Below are 24,665 nucleotides of genomic sequence, written 5' to 3' on the forward strand. Positions count from 1 at the left end.
TGTATTATATACCCTCTGTTATGAACAGATTTCAGCTGTACCACAGCTAGTATGCTGGATACAATTCATAGATTTAAAACATTAAGGCCAACCAACCATATTCCATTATATTGGTGGTACTTTACCAGTTGGGAATCTCCTTATTTGATTAATGTTAGAAAACTCTGCGTACTATAATGTACAATCCATGTATACAATACTGCCAAGTTCAATGTATTATATCCAGTTGTTTGTATTTTGCTTTTTGAATACTGTATCACAGTGAATATGGTGTTTTTTTGTGTATATATAAGCTTTATGCACTACATTACCCTTTCTCATGTATATACATCAGCCAGAATATAATCAACATAATGATTTTTGTACGTTTATGTTCTATTCACCACAATACCCTTCGTATACTGCATGTTTTTTCATTGTTACTTTCCCTATATTACATCTAGACCGTACAGATCTTAAGCTAATGCTCCCCTGAAATGCTAATGCTCCCCTGGAAGCCTAAGAAGCTGAAACATGTCGAGACAGCTTAAGACGTACACACAGTTAATAGCTAGTAGCATACTTGTCTAGGAAATTTGTTTTAGTTGGTTGATGTACGAACTAGACTGGATATATATTATTACAGCATATGTAAAAAATGAACGTATGAAATAGGGTTTATACCAATACATAATTATTGATTTTACCCAAAAAGCAGAAAGCATGGAAACCTCTTTCTTTCTTTTCTTTATACCTTATTCCCAAAAAAGGACAGTCTCGCCAAATAGGGGCCAGTTTGGACATGTGACTATGATTTACCGTAGCATTGAGAACTCACAAAATAGTTACACAATTTTACTGTCAATTTACTTTTTGTGTTTGGCCTGTACATAATCCAATCCCTTTTACTGTTTTATATGCCATAATATGAGCCTGCTAACATTTTATCACTTACATTTTAACTATTCATACACAAAATAAGACCTACCCTTGTTGAACATCAAGCAGCTTATCGTTAATAGCTTGTAAGACAAAATTCTCTTGAACAAGAATCCCCTTGGGTTTCAGGAAGGCATTGAGCTCCGTAATGCAAACCTTTATTACATCGCTCTTTAGAGAAAAGGAGAGAGAGGAAACAGAATTTTATTTTTTAACACTTTCCACCATAGTTGCCTGTCAGTTATGTTTACTTCCTGGCTTCAATAATTTTTGAGGCACCCTGTTTATTCACACTTATTTTTGATATTTAACCTGTAATGATAAGTGTTTATATAGGTCTCCACCATCCAGTAAGGAATATTTCATGCTATGCAAGTTACGTTTCTCTATCAGTTTAATTTTGCTATAAAAACTGTAAAGTTTAATATGTAGGACAGCAAAAAAGTCACATGAATTTATTGCTTTTTTTAGACAAAGTTTGGGTACATTAAAGTCTGTTCCTAATTGCATGTCTAATCAATTATGTTAAATTGTATGTAGTAATTTTGAAACTGTCCTCACTTTACAAAACATTCATAAGTTTTAACTTTTAGTGAAATTAACTTGTAGGCCAGAAAAACTATAATCAACTGATAGGATGAGAATACAAAAATATCACAAACAAATGAAAGCTAAGCACCTTATTTATTACCTGTAAAAGTCTGAGTTGAGTTTAAAAAAGTGAAAATCTGAGTTGGATGGCCAATTTAAAAAGTAGTGGGGAAAGTAGGCAGCGCTGGTTTTTTGAAACCAATGGAAAATGGCAATTCTGGCTATGGCAAATTTATACATACAGTGTATTTTGCATGAAGGTAAATATCATAAATACCACGACTAGTAGGGCTGTAAAGAGGCATTTAAGGCTCACATTATCAAAAGCCTTCTCAGCATCTAGTTTAAGTATAACTAAGTCCTTGAAGGTTAAGGTTTGCATATTCTAAAACCATGAACACCTCTGTTATATAGGAGACCGCAGATCTCCCCTTTATCAACTTTGTCTGGGGTTAATAAAGTTGATGAGTATATAAGACAGTCTTGTTGCAATCATTTTGGATATCATTTTTTGCACCTCTTTTAATAAAGAAAATCACTATAGTACCCTAGCAAGTTGGATCAATTTCAAAACTGAATGGTCTGTGGTGTGGTAGCTGCAGTTTTAGAACAATCCAGACAGGCCTGGAACAGGCGAACAAGAGAGCATAGTGAAAGGCCTGCATGACTGGGGAGACAGGGAGTGTACAGGAGAGGGTTAATATGTTGTTTTTGAGATGATCAAGAGGTCACTTTTGGGATTAGTAAGGAGGCAGAGGTGAGCCAGAAGAGGGGTGAAGTCATTAATGTACAAGGTGCAGGAAATGGTTTCCTACCCTCCCGCCCCATTGTGTGATGGGTCAATAGAAGGGGGGATGTTGGAGTGGGTTGGGTAAGGTTGGGGCGATTGAGGTCCTTGTTTGTGTTTGTTTATTGGCAGAGGTTTTAGTGGGGTAGGGGACCCATCTTTGGTGTGCAGTCCCAAAATTGGTAAAAGTGGTGTATTGAGTATACGCATAGGGTGGTAGTCTGTGTTTAAAGTGGGTTATCGTTCCTGAGCTGGGAGAGTTGGCAGCTGGGAACAATACTATCGACTTAGACAAGTTCTTTTTTTGTTCAGAAGTTGCTGAAGTATTAAAATTGTATTAGGTTGCCCATATATTGTCTCTTGCTTGTTTGATGCACACAATAAGCAATTAAGAAATAATGTCAATCTAAAAATAAATTTGCCTTGCCTGCTTCCCAATAAAAATGCAGGTAGGTTTTACCTTCATGGTTGGTAGAGTCATACTTAAATTTTATTTTTCGTGGCATAATAAATACATTTCTGCATTTGTAGTTATCTTGGGCTCCAGAATCTTAGTGAGTACTTTTTCAATCTTTGCATATGTTTGATCACTTTTCCTATTAATGAAAAAAGGAGGTCGGCTGTGTGTCTCTAGGAAATAGTTCAGCAACCATTGTGGCTGCTTGGCTTTCAAGTCTTTTGCAGTAAACATAGTAAGGAATGTGAATGGGTACATATATGCTTAAGGGTTCGATCTATTTGAGCCTGCAGACAACTGGCACAGAGAGTTCAAAAAATACAAATAGGGTGGTCAATATAGCACTTTCTCAATGTATTGTGGCAAAAAAATCCTGGCTTATTGTAGCTGATCCATGTCCAGATACACATAGGCAGTACAGAACTCCTTATTCAAAGCCACTCTGCATCTCCTACAAGAACTTTGACCGACAACAGAGCTATTCCATAAGATTTCTCTAGCAAAATAAATTTCCATACAGCAATATTGTAAATAAATGTTATTCTACATGTTGACATATATTTTGGGACATAAAACACTAATAAAGTTTTTTTATACTTCCTCCCAATGCATTATATCATGACTGCTATCTGACCTCTCCGGTGTGCAGTGTGTGCTCCATGGCCAGAAGTTCAGGGACATTCAGCAGGAAGACATAAGCAGGTTCCTATTAACTAATGAAGTTTTCTGTTTGACTTTGGCAAAATCATTTAACATTACCACATTTTTACATTTGTTTATACAGTCTCCATGTTATTGCAGAATTATTCTTCTGCATATCTTTTGGAGGACCCTGTACAGTTACAATGGCTATTCATGCGGTATGTTCAAAATCCAGGTTCCCGGAGGTGATGAAGCAGACCTGGTTCCATCTAGTCTTGCACCTATTTCTAAGTCTACCATCTTTTACCTGGTAACTATGTTATAAATTGGTCACCAAGGACAGTGAGGTCTAATTTGTAAATCTATAAATCAATATGATGTAAACACCTGAAAATATAAACAATACATATGCAAAAAAAACTGTGTTTTTTTAAAGTTATGCACTCACCTTAAATTCTTCAAGGATCTTATCAATCTGTTCTAATATCTTGTCAAAGAGCTGTTTTTTGGTTACTTCAAGCCCTCCAAAAATGACATGAAACAGACGCACCTAGAAAAATTTTTTTGACAAATTATATAAAGTGTTCACATTTAAACCTCACCAAAAGCTTTTAATCCATTTGACCTATCAAACGAATATCAGATACAGTTAGTAATGCCAAGTTTATTTATAATAGAATAAACTTTTCATAATTTGATTCGCTTTATATTTCTAAAACATGCATACTTAAAGGTGACCTAACCTAAAATTTTTACCTTACATTTTTGTTTTTCTTTTAGAGAGGGTTATACCCCCCCCCCAAAAAAAAAAAAAAGAAGAAGAAAGGGTAAAGGACCTCCCCAGAATGGGAGCGCAGAGCTCCCTGGGATATATATGTCACATTACAGGAGGCCTCTGGCTGCTCTGAGATTGGGAATGCACAGAAGGAATTTTTAACTCCAAGCCATTTTACACAGAATATCTTCTTAACCCCTTTTCACTACCACACCACCATTTTATATCTTGACCAAGGATAACCGAGCGAGTTTCACCCCATTGCATGCCAAATCACAATAAAAACACTATGATCTGGTTAACATTAACCAGGAAGAGTAGAAATCACACAATAGGATGCAGGAAGACCTGCCAAAAAAACCTTTTTCTCTGGACTAGTTCAAGGGCATTCCGCCCAGTGGAAATCAACCTCCACAGATACCAGGATTCAAATACCCTTCATGTTTAAATGAAGCAGCCCCTCTCAGTCCAGGTCCCTATCAAACATGGATCCTAAACCCCAGTCAGGCCAGGACAAGAGCTCCGGCCAGCTGAGCCCCGCAGGATAAGGTAAAAAATGTTGCATGTCTGAAAATAATTTAATTTAATCCTATATTTAATTAAAGAGTACAAAGACATCATATGAAATGTGACCATTGGGGTTTCTTTAGGATATACTTATTTTAAAATTGATGCTAGCAACACATTTCAAAACAGCCAGGCCAAGGGCATATCTACCACCATGTTGCATCACCTCTTCCTGTACAACACTTTGTAAATGTTTAGAAACAGAGGAGGCCAATTTTTATAGATTTGAAAGTGTAATGTTGTCCTTTTCTTGCCAGATATTTCATTTCAACTGCTCGACAGGTCAGGGTCTCCTGTGTCATATTTTTCATTTTGTATTTTCAATGAGCAACAACTCTGGTCTGCAGGCAAGCCAGTTTAGCACCCATACTCTTTCAACATAGAACCATGCTTTATAATATAAAAGGGATGTTGTATGGCATTTTCTTGGTTCTTTTATTGTGTTATGTTTTTAGTCTTTTGTTGCCCCTGTCCAAACTATTTTACAACATGTTGCTGGCAATAAATTCAAAGTGAACATGTATCTTTCAAAAAACAAATGATTTAAAAAAATCATCATCGGTTTAGGAAAAAAAAATATGGCTTTACGATCCTTTTTCATAATAATATTTTTTTATTGAAAAAAATAATCAAAGAACTGGGTAAAGAAAAATCAAAAATGGATATTAGGGAATAGACAAAGAACAAAACACAATAAACACATTCAGACAGCATGTGTAAAAAGAAAGCAAATAACATTGACAGCAATATACAGATAAGAACAGCTATAAACCATTAGGTACAGCCCTAATACCAGTGATATACTTGAACCAGAATGATAACCAAAATAAGGGGCATTAAAGAACAAAGAAGGAAAAAAGAGAAAGGAACTGGACGGGGGAAATACTGTACCTAAAGCCGGCTTATGCTCCACAGCACCACAAAAAAAAAAAAAACTACCAGGACCACCACACTCACAGAACTGCAGATCCCCGTAGAGTAGGAAGGCTTTAAGTAATCCAGAAGTCCAACACCTCCGGGAACCTGTCCTGGGAATCATGTGTATCAGTTAAAATACTGGTCAGGTCTTCATTAATCATGAAAGCGTCCAATCGGGATTTGACTTCACTAAAGGTAACACTTTGGGACCTCCAGGACGTGGCAATTGCTTGTTGAGCTGACAAAAGTTGGCAGCTTCCTGGAGAACCCAGAGAGCATCAAATCCGGAAGAGAGCACACCAGGGATCGGCCTATTGAACAATGTATGTTCTGGACTGCACTCCAGAAGCCAGCATAATCCTGTTTTAAGCATACAAGCCCTAGTTTCAGGAATCACTAAATGTCTTAAAATAATGTAAGGTTTGTACTTTGATGGTTTTAGTTAATTTGAATTCAGCAAGTTAGACTTAAAACACTTCATTGTAATGTATAAACAGTTGGGATTAACATACCTTGTGTATAGGGTTTTTCCCGCAAAAATAGGGACTGTATACACCAACTGATGTCACTTTGTTCTTTTGTGCACTCCACTCTTCTTTTGCACCTGGTATGTTTTCGAATAACATTTTTTCTACCTAAAAAGTAGTACAAACATACATCATTGTGAGAATAGAATATTGCTTTATATTAGGGACAATGTAGTGTATATACTGTATATATTGTGACACAAAGGCAGGATTGGTGGTGGAAGGGAGATATATTTGCCCAAGATTCCTCTGTGTGAAGTAGCAGGTGGAAGACTCTCACCTGTGAGATAATTAATGAAGAAGCACTGAGGGTGGGGATATAACATAGAGTCAGGAGCTCAGTCAGTAGCTCTGCTGAGAGACAAAGACACGGGGTCTGTGTGAGTGAGCTCTGCTGAGAGACACAGACAGGGATCCGTGTGAGTGAGCTCTGCTGAGACACAGACAGGTGGTCTGTGTGAGGGAGCTCTGCTTGGAGACACAGACAGGTGGTCTGTGTGAGTGAGCTCAAGTCATTCTGTGTGAATGAGCTCAAAAGTGAGTAGAAGATTGCTGAAAGCTTGGTTTTGAGCTGACAGGGAGAAGCGCTCCAGCTGACAGAGAGGCACGTATTGATGTATAGTAAGTGCTGGACAGGCCAGGCTTTCTTTTGCTGTTTTTGTTTTTTTATCTGCAACCTTCAATAAACCGGGCTACAAGTCAGCTTAAAAATGATACCTCAGTGTGTGATCTGAATGAGAAAGATGAGTCAGACAAGTGTCCTTTGACCCCAGCAAAGGCAATCCTGAGCATAACCCCTCACATGCGGTGGAGGATGCGGACAGCACATTAAAGTTTGAAAATGGATGACATGATAGGCCCTGATACAGTCTGCGCAAGAAGCCAACCACCAGACAAGTGTCCTTTGACCCTAGCAAAGGTGATCCTATATATATGGTAATTGGTAATGACAGATACCATGCTTTGTTCATAATGTTTACTTAGGTTTATGTTTCAATAGGTGTCTACAGTTAATTATGATAAAATATTATAAAAAATACCAGATATTTTCCTGTGAATATTCACAGTGAGCACTACCTACTGTTTTTTATGTAGTACACAGTCTTTTGGGCATAAGGAAAAGATCATTTTGGATGTACATTCCTTTCTCTCATTGAGCCTGATTTAAAAAAGTTTTTATTCCAACTTGTTTAATTTGTTTTATCAAAAAAAATCTACCTGGATCCTTAAGGTTCACTCATGAAGGTATGTCTTCTCCAGTCTTGGAGAGCTTTAATAAATCAGACCCATTGTGTTGCTGGGCTTAAAAAACAAGGATATAATGTTTGCTAAAAATCTGCAGTATTTCTGATGCTCCAGCTACATTGATTGGCTATGTTATTTTGTGTGTGTCGTCTTCTGTCCTTTGTTTGATGGTTAAAGAATCTAGTAGTGAAGACTGTACTAACCTCTACACTGGACAGACAAAACAACTACTCTGCAAACATAGGGCCAATATACAGAGGTAAAACTTTGATGGGAAAAATCGAATCTAAGTCTAACTATGTCTAACTATACCCTGTGAACTTTGGACAGAAATTTAATTCTCGTTTTCACTCATTTATAGGACTGACTCAAAACATGTGTGTGCATGTGTGCATGTGGAAGATGTAAAAAGCAAATCTTGAATTAAAATGAAAAACAAGATGTTGTTTTTTTTAGCAGCCTGAAAGTTATCACTTTTACTACTGTTCTAGGTAAGAGCCATTTAAAATCATTGTTAGTAACATCAAGGATATCTTTTGCATATGCCTTTCTTGCCTATTGATCCTTGCCAAGGGCCAAGTGTAATGTTAGGCTTAAACTAGTAGATGTATGCAACACTCAGCAAATAAAAATCAATCGGTGAATATTGATTTACTATTTTGCATCAAATTATCTTGAGCAGAGTTCAGCAGAAATCTATTCAAAAATTATTTGGAATGCCACCAATATTAGCACTGAACATCACCGAGCTTTGTCATTTGTTGAAGTGCAAAGCTATGTAGCCGTTAATAGCCTACCACTTCTGATGTTGCTTAATCAATAAAAAAAAACTGTCCGTGTTCCATTGTTCAGTATTCAATTTTATCCATCGAGAAAGGCCCTAGATGGTGAAAGCCTTTCATTTGATTTAATTTTTTGATTGGATCAAAAATCAAATCTAATAAAATGTTGCATATTGTATGCCTAGCATTAGCAATTTTTATGCTTTGTAGAGGCCAACAAGGTTCCTGGCCTTACTCCTGGAAATGTGTTGCCACTTACACTTTTTCCAACACTTTTTTATGACAAGGACACATTTACAAAATATTATTGTTGGAGATAATTTGTCCTAATTTTGTAGAGAAAGTCAAAAAGATTTCAAATGTAATAAAACTTTTAACATTGGTGTAATATAACTTTGAACCAAACATTCTTACCAGATCAGCCACATAGCCTATTAGCATTTTATCCATGTTTCCCTTTAGCTGATCATTTAGCCTTTGGATTTTTTCATTCAGCTGCAATTGAAACCTGTGTTTATAGAGGGAAATATGTCACAATTACAATATTTTCCAGTATTATAACATATAATAATACATTTAAACAGTGTCTTTATTTAATTTAAAATAGCTTCCTCCAGCATGCAGGAAAATCAAACTTTTATTCAGCAGTATAAAAAAACAGATAGGCTTCAGGTAGAAATAAACTCCTAGACTGACATTCATGCTTATAGAACAAAGACAGTCTTGCATGACTTGCAGGAGAAATCTTTTGCTAAACACAACTGAGGTTGTAGATGATTTTAAGGAATGAGTTCTTTCTGCAGTCTCTTGTAAATTTTTAATGACCAAGACAAACTCTGCAGTTGTTTCTTTTTGCAAATCAAAGCACAGCTTGCTCAAGAAGTTAATAAATGTTGCGTGTATTCGTGTGTCGCCTGTGCCTTCTGTAGCTTCCAGTGGCCCCTGTGTCACAGGTGTCTATTTCCTGGATCCCTGGTATTTGGCCCCTGGATTGTGGTCTGACCTCTCTTGCTTGTTGCCTGCCTCGAATTCGGCCTTCCTTGACAATTCTTCTTGACAATTCTTATGCCTAGTGCTTTTGTACTGTGTATCATCCTGCCCACCCTGGTGTGCCCAAGGACTTCAACCTGGCAGTTACCAGCAGCACACATTCTCACCACTAGAGGCTCTGTAGAAGACCTGGTTGAATAGGATGTCAAGCAATGATTGACTTGAAAAAACAAGGGACAAATTTGGCAAATGCTAAGGCCAGCAGATCAGGCAGTTAAGGGATATGGGGTAATTATATATAATTTATAGTATGTACTCAAAAGCCTAAACAGCCATGCATTATACAGTTTTATTTTAGGATACATTCGTAAGTAAGATTTTTTTCATTTTCCTACCTGATGCTTGCAGTATAATTTAAGGTAAAACATAGAATACTTACTCTTTGTTATTCAAGTAAAGTACAATTGTTCTGGCAATCTCTTTGGTAATATTATTTAATACTCTCTGAAAATGTTTAAGCCTTGTCTTTACCTGAAATAGTATCAGAAAATGTTATGTAATTTGAATATCCTTTTTTAATAATACTGGAACACATAATAATACAAACATTGTGAAAGTTGTTTTTGCAGACACACAGGAGGGTATGGAGGGGCAGTTAGTGTTTTGGTGGTATGAAAGTGTCTAGTATATTCTGGATTATTATTATTATTATTATTAAACAGGATTTATATAGCGCCAACATATTACGCAGCGCTGTACATTAAATAGGGATAAGATTTATTTTATATTTTAAAAGGCCTTAACCAATATTACGAGCTGAGTTACTTTGCACTATAAATATTAAAATATGTTCTTACTTTTTGGATGGATATTATTTCTGCATATCTGATTGTAAAAGAAGGCACATAAAATATTAGTCCACACATAGAACTGCTAACTCATTTTTCAAAGAAAGTGGTTTAAAACTTATCATCATAGGAATAATTGGCACTAAAATGTGTTTAATCGTAAAACCAGTCAACCCATAAAAAGTCACACTATCATCAGTTTAGAGTAGAAACAGCTCTTAAGAATGCAGTATATGGCTTTAGATAACATAGTAATTGCATTTAAAAAAATACATTGGGCTAATTGAGATTGTCCTTGACCAAGCCAAGTGAATTCAGCTGACAACCCTGATAGCTACCCTGTTTCCCCGATGATAAGACACTGTCTTATTTTTTTTTTGAAGGCCAAAATATGCTCTAGGGCTTATTTTCAGGGGGATTTACCCATGAAGAAGACTACAGTACACAGTTATTGTTCATGTGCCATTTTTGATGGCCCTGCCTTATCATCGGGGAAACACGGTATGTCCCTTACCCTTTTGACAAACTCAGCTTGACCATAATGCACAAGTCTGTGCAGAAAAAAATCTTGGTGAATAACTGCAGGTCCTTGTTCAGCAATGAAAATAGTGGATCTAATTGGCTGACGATCTTTCACTATCTATCGTGTGTACGGTCATTCAGTGATTGTGCATGTTTATGCGCTTTCTACACTATGCTTGTTCAAGTATATTTGTGCATAATCGTTGATTGGTCGTAACTGTTCATTTTCTAACAATAATTATTGAAAGTGTGTACCTAGCTTTAGCCTAATATTGATGTGACAGGTGCTCTTTAATATTCATGTGAAGTACAGGGGTATGTAATAGTGTATGTTTCTTTTTATAATGTATCTTTATGTATCCTTTTACAATGTATCTTTTTGCAATGTATCTTTTTATGTATCCTTTTATAATGTATCTTTTTACATCTGTTTGGAGGTTGTAGAAGCTCTACAAAGTGCTGAAAAAAAAACAAATTTTTCCTCTCATTGACTTTAATGGTGTTCGACTTTGACATTCGACCACCCGAATAATTTTGCTCTATTCGAACGAATAGCTGACGAATCAAATAGTAAGCTATTCGACCAACACTAGATTCATCGTTGATAAACAAGCCCATAATGAAAGCTTTGTGGGCTTCTGAAGACGTAAGGGTCACTGTCTGGAACTACATTAGAGCAGAAATGTGATTATTCAGTAGAAAAATCAGCTGTGATGGAGAACTTCTGCAGAAGTGATTGTTAAATCCCCAGCACCAAGATCTGTGTGCCAAATAATCTGCAGGGCATGGTCAGTAAATGTTATGTTATCACTTTAACAAATAACCCTTACATTTAACCCTGGGAGATGTGCATGATGTACCAGATATGGTTGAGTATTTGGATGAGTTTTTTTTTTTTTTTTTTGTGTAATCAAGACATGTGTACTCTGTAACCTTAAATAAACTATAACTAACACTATGAACTATGAACTTTAAAAACAATTGGTAAAGAAAGGTAGGGTGAAGAAGGTGGTAATGCAGAATACAATGAAAAGTTTTGTTTTGTCTTATTTGCAAAATGAGTTAGTTTTCAGAGGTGTACAGTTTCTCAGAAGTACAGAGGTGTTGACATATACAGATGCAAGGAATATTGTATTGGATAATGTCTGGGCTCTAGTTTAGTGTTTTCTCTTGTCCTGGGCATTGGAGAGACTTCACTCATTGCTGATGGTTTAACATTTAACATAACTAACACAACATGGTTTAACATAACATTTCCTAATTAGCACTTACATGATCAAAGCTGGATTTTTGTTTTGATAAAACAAATTCATCAAGTTGGATTAAAAAATCCATAATTCCAGTGTACTTTAAAAAGTCTGAATGTTTAGAAATAACTTCATGTTCATTTTGTGCATCCTGAAAGGAAATAGAAATTTAGTTTAATGAAATTTACTTGGTATGGTAATATTAATACTAATGGAATTTTTATATTAAATAAAAATAATTATCTCTTCATGTTATGCTTTAAAGAGAAACATTGTGTAATAATAAATCAGATTTAGATGGTAATTATTGTAGATGGCAAAAATGCAAGTTAAACAAAGTTTGTCACAAATGACACATGAAATTTACAATTACTGAACTCCAATAAAAGTAACCCAGTTTTCATGTGAATGCTCTAACTTTTTAAATGATCAGTATACTGGTTCTAGGTATTTAGGATACATGTATCTATATGAAAATGGCTTTGGTGCAAGGTTTAAATTGTTTAGAGAGAAAAATATCCAGATTCAATAACATTGAGTATTTCATGTGGTGATGTTTTACCTCTAGCCCCTTTCAGTCCACCCGTATAAAGAAGTAGTTCCTTTTAAATGGACTAGCAAAATCAATATGAAACCTGGGCCAAGGTTTTTTAGGTAGCTTCCCATTAATAAACTGGGAAACCACTGGGTTGTTATGGCAAGATGATTGGAAGTTTTGACAAGGTACATCTTGCTCTTCCTCATCATTAATTCCAGGCCACCACAGAAAGCACTTTGCATGGTCCTTCTTTTCTGCAAGGTGAGCATTTTGTAGCATGCAACTCAGCATCTGCATTCAGAAATGACTTTTCTGTATTTACAAAAATAATACAATGATAAGCAGTCACTTCTACAGATAATTAAAAATGTCACTGGCATCCTTTTTTTTCCTTCTTCTTGAATTGTAAGCTCTTCTCTCCTCCTATGTCATTGTTTGTAATATATTGGCCTTATATAAATTGGACATTAATAATACTATTACTACTACTACTACTACTAATAATAATAATAATAGTGCTGTAGCCATGTGCACCTTTTCTTTTTTTTTCTAGTTTAAAAAAATAAAATCACATTGGCTGCTGTTTTGCCTTTCTGTGGATGTCACAATTCTTGAAAAGTAGGCAATCACTTCTTTGAAGAATATGACAATTTCAAAGAATATGGCTAAGAACAATATCCACACCATGAGCAGAAGGTAAGTATAAAGTGTCTGTATTTATTATCATTACCAAGAACTGTCAGCTGTCAATACTTCTATAACTTGAGAAAAATCCTAAGAAAGTTTAGAAGTATACTTCAAAAAATTCCCCTATAAAGGAGAAGAAGGCTAATGTAAAATGTGGAAAGTAACTATTAAAAAGAATGATTGGAGTTCTGGTTTACTTTTTGGTTCAGGAGCATTGTACACATCTTTTTAATTGCCCTTTGTTGGATAAACAAAGAAGGCAACAATGTCTCCTGCCCATATTTACTATGTCCAAAAGCGGCAAAACAAAACAGTCTTCCCTCGCAGGGGGTATTTCAACAAAACAAAATCCAAGTCCAGAGAGTCTGGATCACTAAGACACACAGCCACTGCTGCTTAGCACCAGGTGTGCTTTATAGGCTTGTAAAATGTGGGACCCGGAATTGGGAATCTGTCCCACCCTGCTCTTGCACATTCCCACTGAAAACAGCCCCAGGGCAGGTGCTCTTTTTGTCCCTGTGTTACAGTGTAAACATTTTAATAATTCAAAAAATATAAATCAGTACCTTTTGTGAGAGTATTGATGAATGAAGAACTGGTAGCAAATATGTTGTAAAGATATTTTTTTCAAGGTCATTGGAGTTCTGTAAAATATACAATTATTAAGTTTTGAATAAACAAATTAGATTTTCCATGTATAATAGTTCAGAATAAAATTGGTGAAGAATCCCACAACATACAGTATATATTAGAACTACATTAAATATTTTAAAGGTGGGTTTGGTGTTCAGAGCTTAAACCTAATTGTGATCACTGCTACACCTTAAGAAAGAATTTCAAAGTTGCCATCATCGTACAATAATGTCATGAAATGGCTGATTTCAACCTAAAGATTAGAATTTGTAATCCATCCTTACTTTCAGCCTTGCATAGCTGTACAGGCTTCTCTCCTGGACTGGAGATTCTTATTTCAGATACACACCTGTGAACCTGTTTCTGGCCTGCTGCTTTCAATTATTAGATTTCTGTCCTCTCATTCATGAAAATTCAGCTTTTGTTGGCAATACTACAGATTCTTGTTTCCAAGAATCTGTGTACAGCACCCTGTCCCCTCCCACCAGCCACAATCTGCTTACATTGCATAGATTTAGTGAAAAAGTCAATTGATTTAAAAATCAGGTATGTAAAAAAAACATGTTTTTACACACAGTATGTGTAGGACTGTATATATAACTTGTAAAGTAAATAAGGTGGCATTGAATGCTACAGTGGACTAGTGGTAGTTATTTTAAAAGGTGGACAACAAGATGTCAGGAGTGTCATATATTGTCAGACAAGGAGCATACATTTTCTTTGTTTTGGTTTTTCATGGAAAAAGGATCTCATAGCCACCTTTCTTCTGTGCCCAGAAAATCAATTGGTGGATCGTGTCAACAGATCATTTCCCAACCACAAAGAGCGAACACTGAACAAGCGTTACCTCCATCCCATTGTCTTGGAGTGGGGCACTCCATCCATAGACCCAATCGTATCTCCAATGAATGTCTTAGCCCAGGACACTTTTAAGCAGAAATGGGACTTTCCCCCTTCCCTACCTGTTCTCTAAAGCACAATAGCAATCTGAGAGTCATTGAAGAGAACAATTGTTATTCTTCCCCACTGGCCCAGAAAAGCTTGGTTTCCTTTGTTATCTCAGATGTTGGTTCCTCCTTTTCATCTTCCTTGCCAGAATGGACTTCGTCTCCAGGACAAATGATATGTAACGTTGGGCAGCATGGTGGCTCAGGGGTTAGCACTCCGGCCTTTGCAGCGCTATGTCCTAGGTTTAAATCCCAGCCAGGACACTATCTGCATGGAGTTTGCAGGTTCTCCCTGTGTCTGCGTGGGTTTCCTCCCAAAAACATGCAGTTAGATTAGATTTGGTTTCCCCCCAAATTGACCTTAGACTACATTAATGACATATGACTATGGTAGGTACATTAGATTGTGAGCTCCTTTGAGGGACAGTTAGTGACATAACTATGGACTTTGTACAGTACTGTGTAATATGATGGTGCTATAAAAAATACTGTATAATAATAATAAAAGGACAAATGGAGGCATTCCAACCTGGCACACATAAATGTGATGGCCTTCTTATTGTTAGGGAAAAACATTTTGCTTCTAGGATTATACACACAGTGGCAGAGACACTGCTCAAGGCACAGAAGAAGTCTACTAATAAAAAATACCCCAATATATGGAAAAATTACTTTATCATGGCACTTAAACCTAATCTAGCTCAAAGTCAACTCTATTGGAGTCCAGGTTTCAGCTCTGTCAGCCCTAACAACCTCCGAGTGGGCAGAGCACTGAAGCCAAAATGAAATGGAATTCTACCTTAGAACCTCAAGTTCTTTTAGATCCGAATGTGTATTTTTTGATGGCTGTTACCTCAGTAGAAAGGTTTCTTTATTGCAGGTTCTTTCTGCAAAGGAACTGTTTGTACCTTTCTTCCTGACAAAGTTTTTTTGTGCCCATCACCTGAGTTTTTGGCAAAGGTTTCATCAGTATTCCATGTAGTTGGGGCAGTTCTACTTGCCCAAGAGGTTTTAATTCCCATTACTTCTCAAGAAGATGATTTTCAGATATTGGACATGGTTCACATCATCCCCACTTACCTGAAAAGGACAAAGGTGTTTAAAGCAGCAGATAATCACTTCATTTTTCCCAACAGTCCAAAACAGTGGTATCTACAAGAGTTCTTTGCTCTTGCATATTGGAAAAAATATTGTATACCATGATTGGCTTGGATCCACCGCAGAAAATAAGAGTGCATATTAATGGTATTTGTTTGACAGAAAAAAAATGTCCCCATTTCTTCAATTAATTTTTTATACAAAAGTGTATTATTGCATTCTCCTATTTCTTTTTTTATGCTCCCATCTGTAACCTAAATTTGGGAGGAATATCTAGTAAAAACTACATCTAAAGACTAGTAAACTACAATATGCTAATATATATTATATAATATATATATATTGTGAGACAGTGACTGGAAAAGTAGTAGAAAATTGTTATATTTCGCCTAGGATTCTTTCATATACAATGCACTAGGCTACAGGAAGTGGATATCTCAACTAGAAAACTCTGGGTGAGATATCAGAAATCCAGGAAATTTGAGTTGCCCACTTCAAGGCTGGTGTAATGGAGGACTTTTGCAAACAGTTTGGACAACAGCAGCAGCAAGCCTCTGCACAGGCTGACAAATGACAGCAACAGGCACAGGCCAGGCAGGCTGAGAGGAATTGCCAACTAATGGAGAAAATGGCTGTGCTGAGTGAGGCAGTGGTGGCTTTGCCACCTACCGGTGGAAACGCTGACATGACAGGGAGCTGGGGAGTGTTACCAACAGCACGGTCTGCAGTACAAAGTTCACTCCAAAAGATGGTAGTAGAGTGAGAAAAGTTAATGGTTGACCTGTGGGCAGATATAGTGGCGTCTTTCTTGACAGGGGAGCTGCAGAAGGCTTACTATGATTTGGGTGAGCCAGATGCCAGAATTTATGCAAAGCTTAAGGGTGAAATACTTGCTTGACTTGGAGTAAACATGCATGTGCGCGCAGGCCGAGTGCACAACTGGACTTTCTCTGTGAGCTCGCCACTCCATTCACAGATGCACGATCTTATCCATCTTGTGAGGAAATGGCTGCAGCCTGAGGAAAGCACCCCAGGTCAAATTGTAGCGAGAGTTGTCCTGAATAAGTTCATCTGGTCATTACCCCCCAAGATCCAGCGCTGGGTTGGAGAAGGAGGACCTACAACTGCTGACCAATTGGTGAGTCTCGTGGAGCAGTACAGTGCAACCGAGGACCTACTCCAAGCATCTCCCAGATGTGCCGGCCCCGAGGACAGCCGGTCACCGAAGTCTACTGGTAAGACTGTACCAATTGCTAGAGCGGTGAAAGATGCTTTAAGGGGAGATGGCTCAAAGGGGGAACCAGCAGGGCTACATTCAACTGGTAGCTGGAGATCCAGGCCAGGGACCCAAAATGGGGACTTACAGTGCTGGTGGTGTCATGAATTTGGACATGTGGTTGCTAATTGCCCCCTCACAACTGAGTCAATGGAGTGCAGACGTATTACTCTGTTTGCACAGCCAGTGTATTTTGCAGAGACTATGTCTAAATTAGAACATTCAATGTGTACTGTGTCCATAGGAGGTTGTACAGCTCAGGCACTGTTGGACTCTGGGAGCTTAGTGACCCTGGTACATAGCTCTCTGGTAAACTCTGGTATATATAATGGACATACTGTTGAGGTACTATGCATACACAGAGAAACCAAAAAGTACCCAACTGCTCTGGTCACAATAGAAACTCCATGTGGAGTATCATGTCATGAAGTGGGTGTAGTTAAATCACTAATGTATAGTGTGATACTGGGAAGAGACTTTTCCCTATTCTGGGACTTATGGCAGAACAGAAAGGTAACCTGTGGAGAAAGTCTGACTGATAAGGTGTGTACTGAGGTTACCCCAGAACCATATGACCCAGATTCTGAGGTTCCCGCAGTAGGGGTGACCCCTGACAAAATTGATAATTTTTCTCTAGCCATACTAGCTCGTGAGACTGAAGATGTGGAGGAAGTTCCAGATATGCCTAATTTAGAGGTATCTTGTGACAATGTTGGGACTGCTCAGCTCAGAGACCCCACTTTGATAAGATCATGGGAACAGAAACACCTCTTACAAAAGTGTAATAGAGCATATTGCTCTCATGCAAGACAGAATAGCTGCTGTCATGCCTATCATCAAAGAACACTTAGAGTAGGCTCAAAAGGCACAAAGTTGTGTCTACAACGGGTCAGCTAAAGTTAGAACTGGCTAAGTGGTAAGGGCCATATGAGGTAATCGAGAAAGTGGGAGAGGTAAATTATAAAGTTTACCGGCGTGGTAAGAGAAAGCCTGAACAGTTGTATCATAAAATTTTATGACTCTGTCAGCAGTGAGTTCCCCTGGCAATGTTGCCTCCGAAATGTCGGAAAATAAGGTAAACACCCCTTTTTATAATACTGTAGGTGTGCATATTGCAGAATCCTTATGCAAATTTCAAATGTAGGAGACAAAAGAATTTGTCTCAAGAAACACTGATGTTTTCTCAGAATTGCCTGGGCGCACTTCAGTCATCAAACATGACATAGTCACTGAGCAGCAGGTACGAATTCACTTGAAACCTGAATCTTGGAGACCAGCTGTATCTGAAGAGGTAAAAAAAGATGTTAGCATTTGGGGTGATTAAACAGTCGCAAAGTGAGTGGGCAAATCCCATAGTCCTCATTCCAAAGGCAGATGATACAGTGAGATTCTGTAATGATTTCCAAAAGTTAAATGAGGTGTCAAAGTTTGATGCGTACCCAATGCCAAGAGTGAATGAATTAATTGAGAGACTTGGCAATGCAAGGTATTTCTCTACTCTTGACCTAACCAAGGGGTACTGACAAGTGCCCCTTACTGACAGTGCTAAAGAAAAACTGCTGTTGTCGTCCCAGAAGGCCTTTTTCAGTATGTCACTATGCCCTCCGGGTCACCTGGGGCTCCCACAACCTTCCAAAGGTTAATGGATATCATCTTTAAACCTCATCGTAGATATGTTTCTGCTTATCTGCATGATATGATCATTTTTAGTGATGACTGGGAAAGTCATTTACCAAAAGTATAAGTGGTGTTGGATTCCCCCTGGGCATCCTGGTTAACAGCAAACCCTAAGAAGTGTGCTTTAGGTCTTGAGGAAGCAGGTTATGTAGGGTATATAATTGGAAGAGGTGTATTAAAACCTCAGGTGAATAAAGTAGAGGCCATCCAAAATTGGCCCCGGCCCATCATAAAAAAACAAGTGAAAGCCTTTTTGGAAATTGTAGGGTACTACTGTAGGTTTATGCCAAACTTTGCTAGGGTGGCAGTACACTTGACAGACCTCACCAAGGGAAGTAAGTCGGCCATGGTAAAATGGAGCACAGAAGCTAAGAGTGCAATTCAGTAATTAAAATCGGCCCTTGTTGACAACCAGTGCTGGTGACTCCAGATTTCAAAAAGGTGTTTACTGTACAGACTGATGCCTCCGATGTCAGTTTAGGGGCAGTCCTGTCACAGAAGGTTGGGGGAGAAGAACACCCTGTTACATACCTGAGTAGAAAACTTACTCCCGCGGAAAAAAATGATAGTATTGTCGAACGGGAATGTTTGGCAAATAAATGGGCTCTAGAGACCCTGAGATATTACTTGTTGGGTCGACAGTTCCGGTTGGTGACAGATCACTCCCCCCTTACATGGATGATTCAGGCCAAGGAGAGAAACACGAGAGTCACAAGGTGGTTTCTGACTTTACAAAACTTTAAATTCTTGGTGGAGCCCAGGTCAGGAAAACTGCAAGGGAATGCAGATGCCCTTTCCAGGGTCTGTAACACACTGGTGAGTAAAAGTGTTCAGCCCCACAGGTTCGAACAAAGGGGGACAGTATGTGAGACAGTGGCCCTGATTTATGAAAGCTCTCCAAGGCTGGAGAGAATACACTTTCATCAGTGAACTGGGTGATCCAGAAAACATGGAATGGATTTTTAAAAATAATTTGCTATTTGTTAGCAAATGTTTTGAATCCTTGACCAGATCCATTCCAGGTTTGCTGGATCACCCAGCTTCACTGATGAAAGTGTATTCTCTCCAGCCTTGGAGAGCTTTCATAAATCAGGGTCAGTGACTGGAAAAGTAGTAGAAAATAGTTATTTTTCGCCTAGGTTTCTTTCATATACAATGTACTAGGCTACCGGAAGTGATTATCTCAACTAGGAAACTCTGGGTGAGATATCAGAAATCCAGTAAAGATGAGTAAAAAACATTGTTTGCTGAGGACATTGGTAAATGGTGTTGTCGGGTCTGAATTTCTATGGAATGATGAGTAGGTTGGTAGTGGGCCTCCTCATTCCCTTCCTGTCTAAAACAGGTTTCCTATATAGCTCTCAGCCAGGTGATGGAGATCAGCTCATTTCTGGGCTATAAAGGTCTGCCCTATTAGCATGTGCGGGTGGGGAGAACTGGTTGAACAGACTGTCTTTCACCATTGCTGCTAAAATAACAAAAAGGACACTGTAGGTTTACTTTACTTTGAGTTGTGTTGTGTGGCTGGTAGTAGGCCGTCCGTATAGAAAGGGTGATCTTGTGTTTAGTTAGTGCTCAGCCGAGCAGGAATTTTTAAGTGTTTTTGCCTGTATGTAAAGGCGCTATATTTTTCTTATGGATGAAAATAAAGAAAACAGGCAAATCCCTGTGTGGACTGTGCCGTTGTGTCACTGTCTCTGACTGCTGTGCCTACCACTATTGAGCTGACCCCCCACAATATATATATAGGTATTGTATTGTGCGCTCCCTCTCCCCTCTTCCCGTTATATATAATGTAAATATACCTTGTTTAAGATTTTTGCAATTGTTTCAAGTTCAGTGTCTTTTTTCTTCTTTGATTCCACCTCCAGTTTCTCAATTTTATTTTTTCCTTTTTTTGCAAACTGCCATTTCAAGTTCTTAAAAAAAAAAAAAAAATGCAGGTTTTGATGATATGTAACAAATTCAGTCAGTTATCTTTGTCGAACTATTGTGGTTTAAGACTGTTCTATTTATTTGATTACAGCTTGAACAATGCACTGAGTTTTCATGGAATATTTGTAGCTTTTACAATACAACCCAAATACCTTTTTATTATACATTGTTGTGAAATATGTTGGTGCTTTATATAGCTAATATTAACAATCTGAACCATTCTTTTGGAGTTTTATTGCAACATATCAGCAATGCATACGGATTAAAGGAGATCTAACAGTGATTGAAGTTAGTATTATTAAAGATCATCTGTCACCTGAAAAGTTTTGACTTTAAAAAGTTCCTCATATTGGCTGCTGTGTGTGCCTGCAATGGATGTTTAATGCCACTTTTGGGGAACAGTGTAGCTGATATGTCCTACTATTTGCCATATCAAACCTACGCGTCCATACATTTCCTAGTGGCCTATGGAGTGGGGACCTCAAAATAAACATTGCATCATGCTCCCCCTCTCCCCCATTTGTTGCTTTACAGAGTGTATGTAGACACTTTTTTAAGTTGATGATTGGGACAGGATTACATTTGGTCCGGTACATTGTACTATACTTTAAATGCTCAATGTCACAATGGCAATCTGTTCAGCACATTTAATGTTCTTGACTACTGCTTTGTATTTTACATACAGCACATCATTGCCTTTGTAGATTTTGCTTTATGTTCCATTGTCTTGTCCACTACAGCTATATTTTAGGATATAGAAGGGGTTTATGGATTTGTGGTGTGTGTGTGTTTTTTTTTTTCTTAATTTTTTTGTTGTGGCTTCTGACTTTGCATGTAGGTCCCTATCCTTTTCATACCAGACTAATCATTCTGCAGCCCCAATTAAATAACTAGTAAGCCTAATTACTTTCCTTCAATAAACACAGTTGCTAAATCCAATACACGTAGTTGCACTAAATCTATTTAAAACCCTCTGTTGTCAAGTAGCTGTCTTTGCACATACTAGATATCCTTACCTAACCTGCTCAGGTTGATATGAAAGGAATTGATCACCTGCAAATACATTTATGATGTTTGAATCCATTGTTGTAAATAAATTCAAGTAATGTGAGGATATTAGTTCTTCACAAATCTAGTCACTTAACAGCAGAGTAGTATACATGTATTTGTGTCCTAGTCAAGTGTCAAGTGGAAATATCAGACCAGAGGTAGTGGTGTATACTAATTGAGAAAAATGGGAAGTGTGGAGGTCAGAGGAGGGATTGGTGGTGAGGCAGTGCTAGTAGGTTTGGAGATTTGCAGATATAGTTGTAAGAGTGGAGCTAGTGGTGTCAAACTAGATTTAATGGTGGTGAAAGTAGTAAGTGTTGGGGGAGACTGCACTGTACTCACAAGAGGTATCAGGCACTGTGGTGGTAAAGAGGTTGTCATGTTCAGCAGTAGGAGTGTCAAGCGTGATGGTTGCAGGTGGGGGATTTCAGATGCGGTTGTGGTGGTTTTGTTTGGATTTAGGTCACAGCAGTGTCACAAAAAGTAGTGGTTAATTGTGGCTCCAAGGAACACCCAAGATAGCCAAAGTATCTGTTACCTTTGTGATGCCCAGGTAGCCACTGTACATGTTGCTTATTTTGTGCACTTCTGATACAGAAGTTTTCCTGGGGGTTAGAGAGGCAGAAGGTATCTGCACACAAGGTATGCTAAAGGACTCTGGGAGGAGTAGGTGTCATAGGGCTGGGTCTTAGCTCATGAAGGTGAGGTGCCGAATGCCTACTGTGCCTAATGGTAAATCCAGACCTGACTATTACTAAACAGAACATCCATACTATATAAAAACCTACAATTATCACATAAAATCTAGTAAAAAAATGTATTTTAACTGACACAATAATACAATCATAATTGCATTGTTATTGAACTGTGCATTTGATTCAAAGTATTTATTATATATTACTGTTCATTTTAAAATTGTCACACCTTTTCTGGGTATGCAATAAGCATAATCTTGTTATTGGATGGATCTTTGTCACATCTTTGTAGAAATCCACTCTCAGTGAGCATATCTTTGACTTCTTTTTCACAAATTGTAAAACCAAATTCTGTTACAAGAATCACTGCATCCACCTGTTGAGTAAAATACTGAAGGTTAGAAATGTAGATATGCATTCTACATAAGTGTAAGTCCAAAAATCCTATTTTAATATAGAAACATATATATATATATATATATAGTGAACTACAGGTAGTACCTGAGTTAAGGATATCTGACATACGGACAACTCCTAGATAAGAACGGGGCTTCCCTGCTCGTTAGTGTGCAGGACAGAGGCTTGATGGGGGGAGGGTGGCGGTTGTAATTCTTTAATTACCAAGACAAACTCTGCAGTTGTTTCTTTTTGCATATCAAAGCAGAGCTTGCTCCAGAAGTTAATCAATGCCTAGGCTCCATAAAGTTTTTTTTTTTTTTGCTTTGTGATTAACTCACACTGAGGATTTTATACAGTAACTGACTCCATGTTGCCTAATAACATGTTGAAACATATGTCCTAATTGCATTTATTAAATAATATACTTGTTCTGACTTACATAAAAATTCAACTTTGAATAACAAACCTACAGCCCCTATCTCGTATGTAACCTGGAGCCTACCTGTACATACAAGAATCTTCATTCTCATTTTGTACAACTTTCATTAAAATGTAGCTTACACCCATTCTGTACTGCTGCCAGTTTCCATTTACACCTGTGTTCTACACAGTTTTGTGCACACTACTTTTGATGCCTAATGCTATCTTGGCATAGCCCCATAATGTTGTTTCAAGTATGTGATTCTTATTGCATTCACATACTAATTACAGACACATATCAGCAAAGTATGCATCAGTGGAACAGAAGGTGGGTATTTCATTCTCTTGGTTCACATGGAACGTTGAAGTAACTTTGGCTGTGAACCCTGGCCAGGGCACCAGGACTACCTTATCTGAAAAAACGATTGTGAAAGCCTTTCTAGCATTCAAGTATGCAACCCCTGAGACGGTCCTTTAGCTAAAGGGCTAGTAACTAAAAAGGCCTCAGGAACAGTCCCTACCCCAGCTTAAAGGTATCTTACAAATGATAAGGACTGGCGCCAAGTCCCACATAGGAAACATTGTTTTCCTGGGATGTGACGTTCACATCATCATTGTTTAAATTAATTCAGCCATTCATGAAACAGGAAAGATGGGTACACCTCATTTGCCCTGGTTGAGCAAGATAACAAGAGCAAACACAGCTGCTGCCAGAGTAGAGAAAGCAGAATTGCTGGAGGAGAAGTTCTCATCAATTGGTAGATAATCTATTGTGGAATTCAAAGTTAGTTCGAGTTGATTAAATTTAAGTCAATCCTGTGGTTGTAGCCCAAATAAATGGAGCTAAACACTTTTTACCCAACTCTTTTTTTGGCAAAGCAGATTCCAGAGAAATGTTTTTGGATATCTCACCCATTTCTTTTTCAGGAAGGTCCCAATCCTATTGATCAGTTTCAAAGTTGTAGGAGCGGACCCGACATATTTTTTATTTTTAATTTACAATTAAAAAAACACTAGTTTTAACATGTTAAATGTCATATTATGTTCCCTAATATTTTACATAGTATTCCTTTGTATTTTACCACAACTGTCTCCCCAGACCAAGACAAAAAGATTTTTCGTGCAGCAGAATATATGAAAGTGCAAAAGTGTCACATTTGCAAAAACAAAATCTGGCTGAGTTAGGAAAAATGATTATTGCATCTAAAAGCCCTTGGGGTGATAATGAGCAACATTCTGATGTCAATTACACTCTTGATTGCTATAGGAAAACACTTGAATGCTCCTAGAAGTCCCCCTGACACCCCCTCCCCCCACAATCAATTTGTCAATACTAAGTTTAGAAGCTTTGAAATTAACATGAAAAGTTGACACCTATCAACAGCCTACATTTAAAATGTGGCTATTTCTGTACTTAAACATTATTTTCTTACAAAAATGAAATGTTCTTTTACATTTTTTCCCTTGAAAGATGGTCTTTACAGGTATCCCAGA

The 24,665-nt window shown here is 37.7% G+C and overlaps 1 protein-coding gene across 1 annotated transcript in view; it reads right to left on the reverse strand.

The window, feature by feature from the left end:
- Positions 1-963: 963 nt before the first annotated feature.
- Positions 964-24,665, reverse strand: part of LOC140327488 (uncharacterized) — a 44,686-nt gene continuing 20,984 nt past the window's right edge. Inside the window, exons 10-18 of the mRNA XM_072406875.1 lie at positions 22,582-22,728; positions 20,478-20,591; positions 13,608-13,685; positions 11,842-11,967; positions 9,639-9,730; positions 8,624-8,717; positions 6,168-6,290; positions 3,844-3,945; positions 964-1,089 (exon numbers count right to left, since the gene is read on the reverse strand). Of these exons, the coding sequence (XP_072262976.1) occupies positions 964-1,089; positions 3,844-3,945; positions 6,168-6,290; positions 8,624-8,717; positions 9,639-9,730; positions 11,842-11,967; positions 13,608-13,685; positions 20,478-20,591; positions 22,582-22,728 (1,002 nt within the window). The remainder of the gene's footprint in view (positions 1,090-3,843; positions 3,946-6,167; positions 6,291-8,623; positions 8,718-9,638; positions 9,731-11,841; positions 11,968-13,607; positions 13,686-20,477; positions 20,592-22,581; positions 22,729-24,665) is intronic.

Source organism: Pyxicephalus adspersus, chromosome 3, assembly GCF_032062135.1.
Source record: "Pyxicephalus adspersus chromosome 3, UCB_Pads_2.0, whole genome shotgun sequence".
NCBI classification, from domain to species: domain Eukaryota; kingdom Metazoa; phylum Chordata; class Amphibia; order Anura; family Pyxicephalidae; genus Pyxicephalus; species Pyxicephalus adspersus.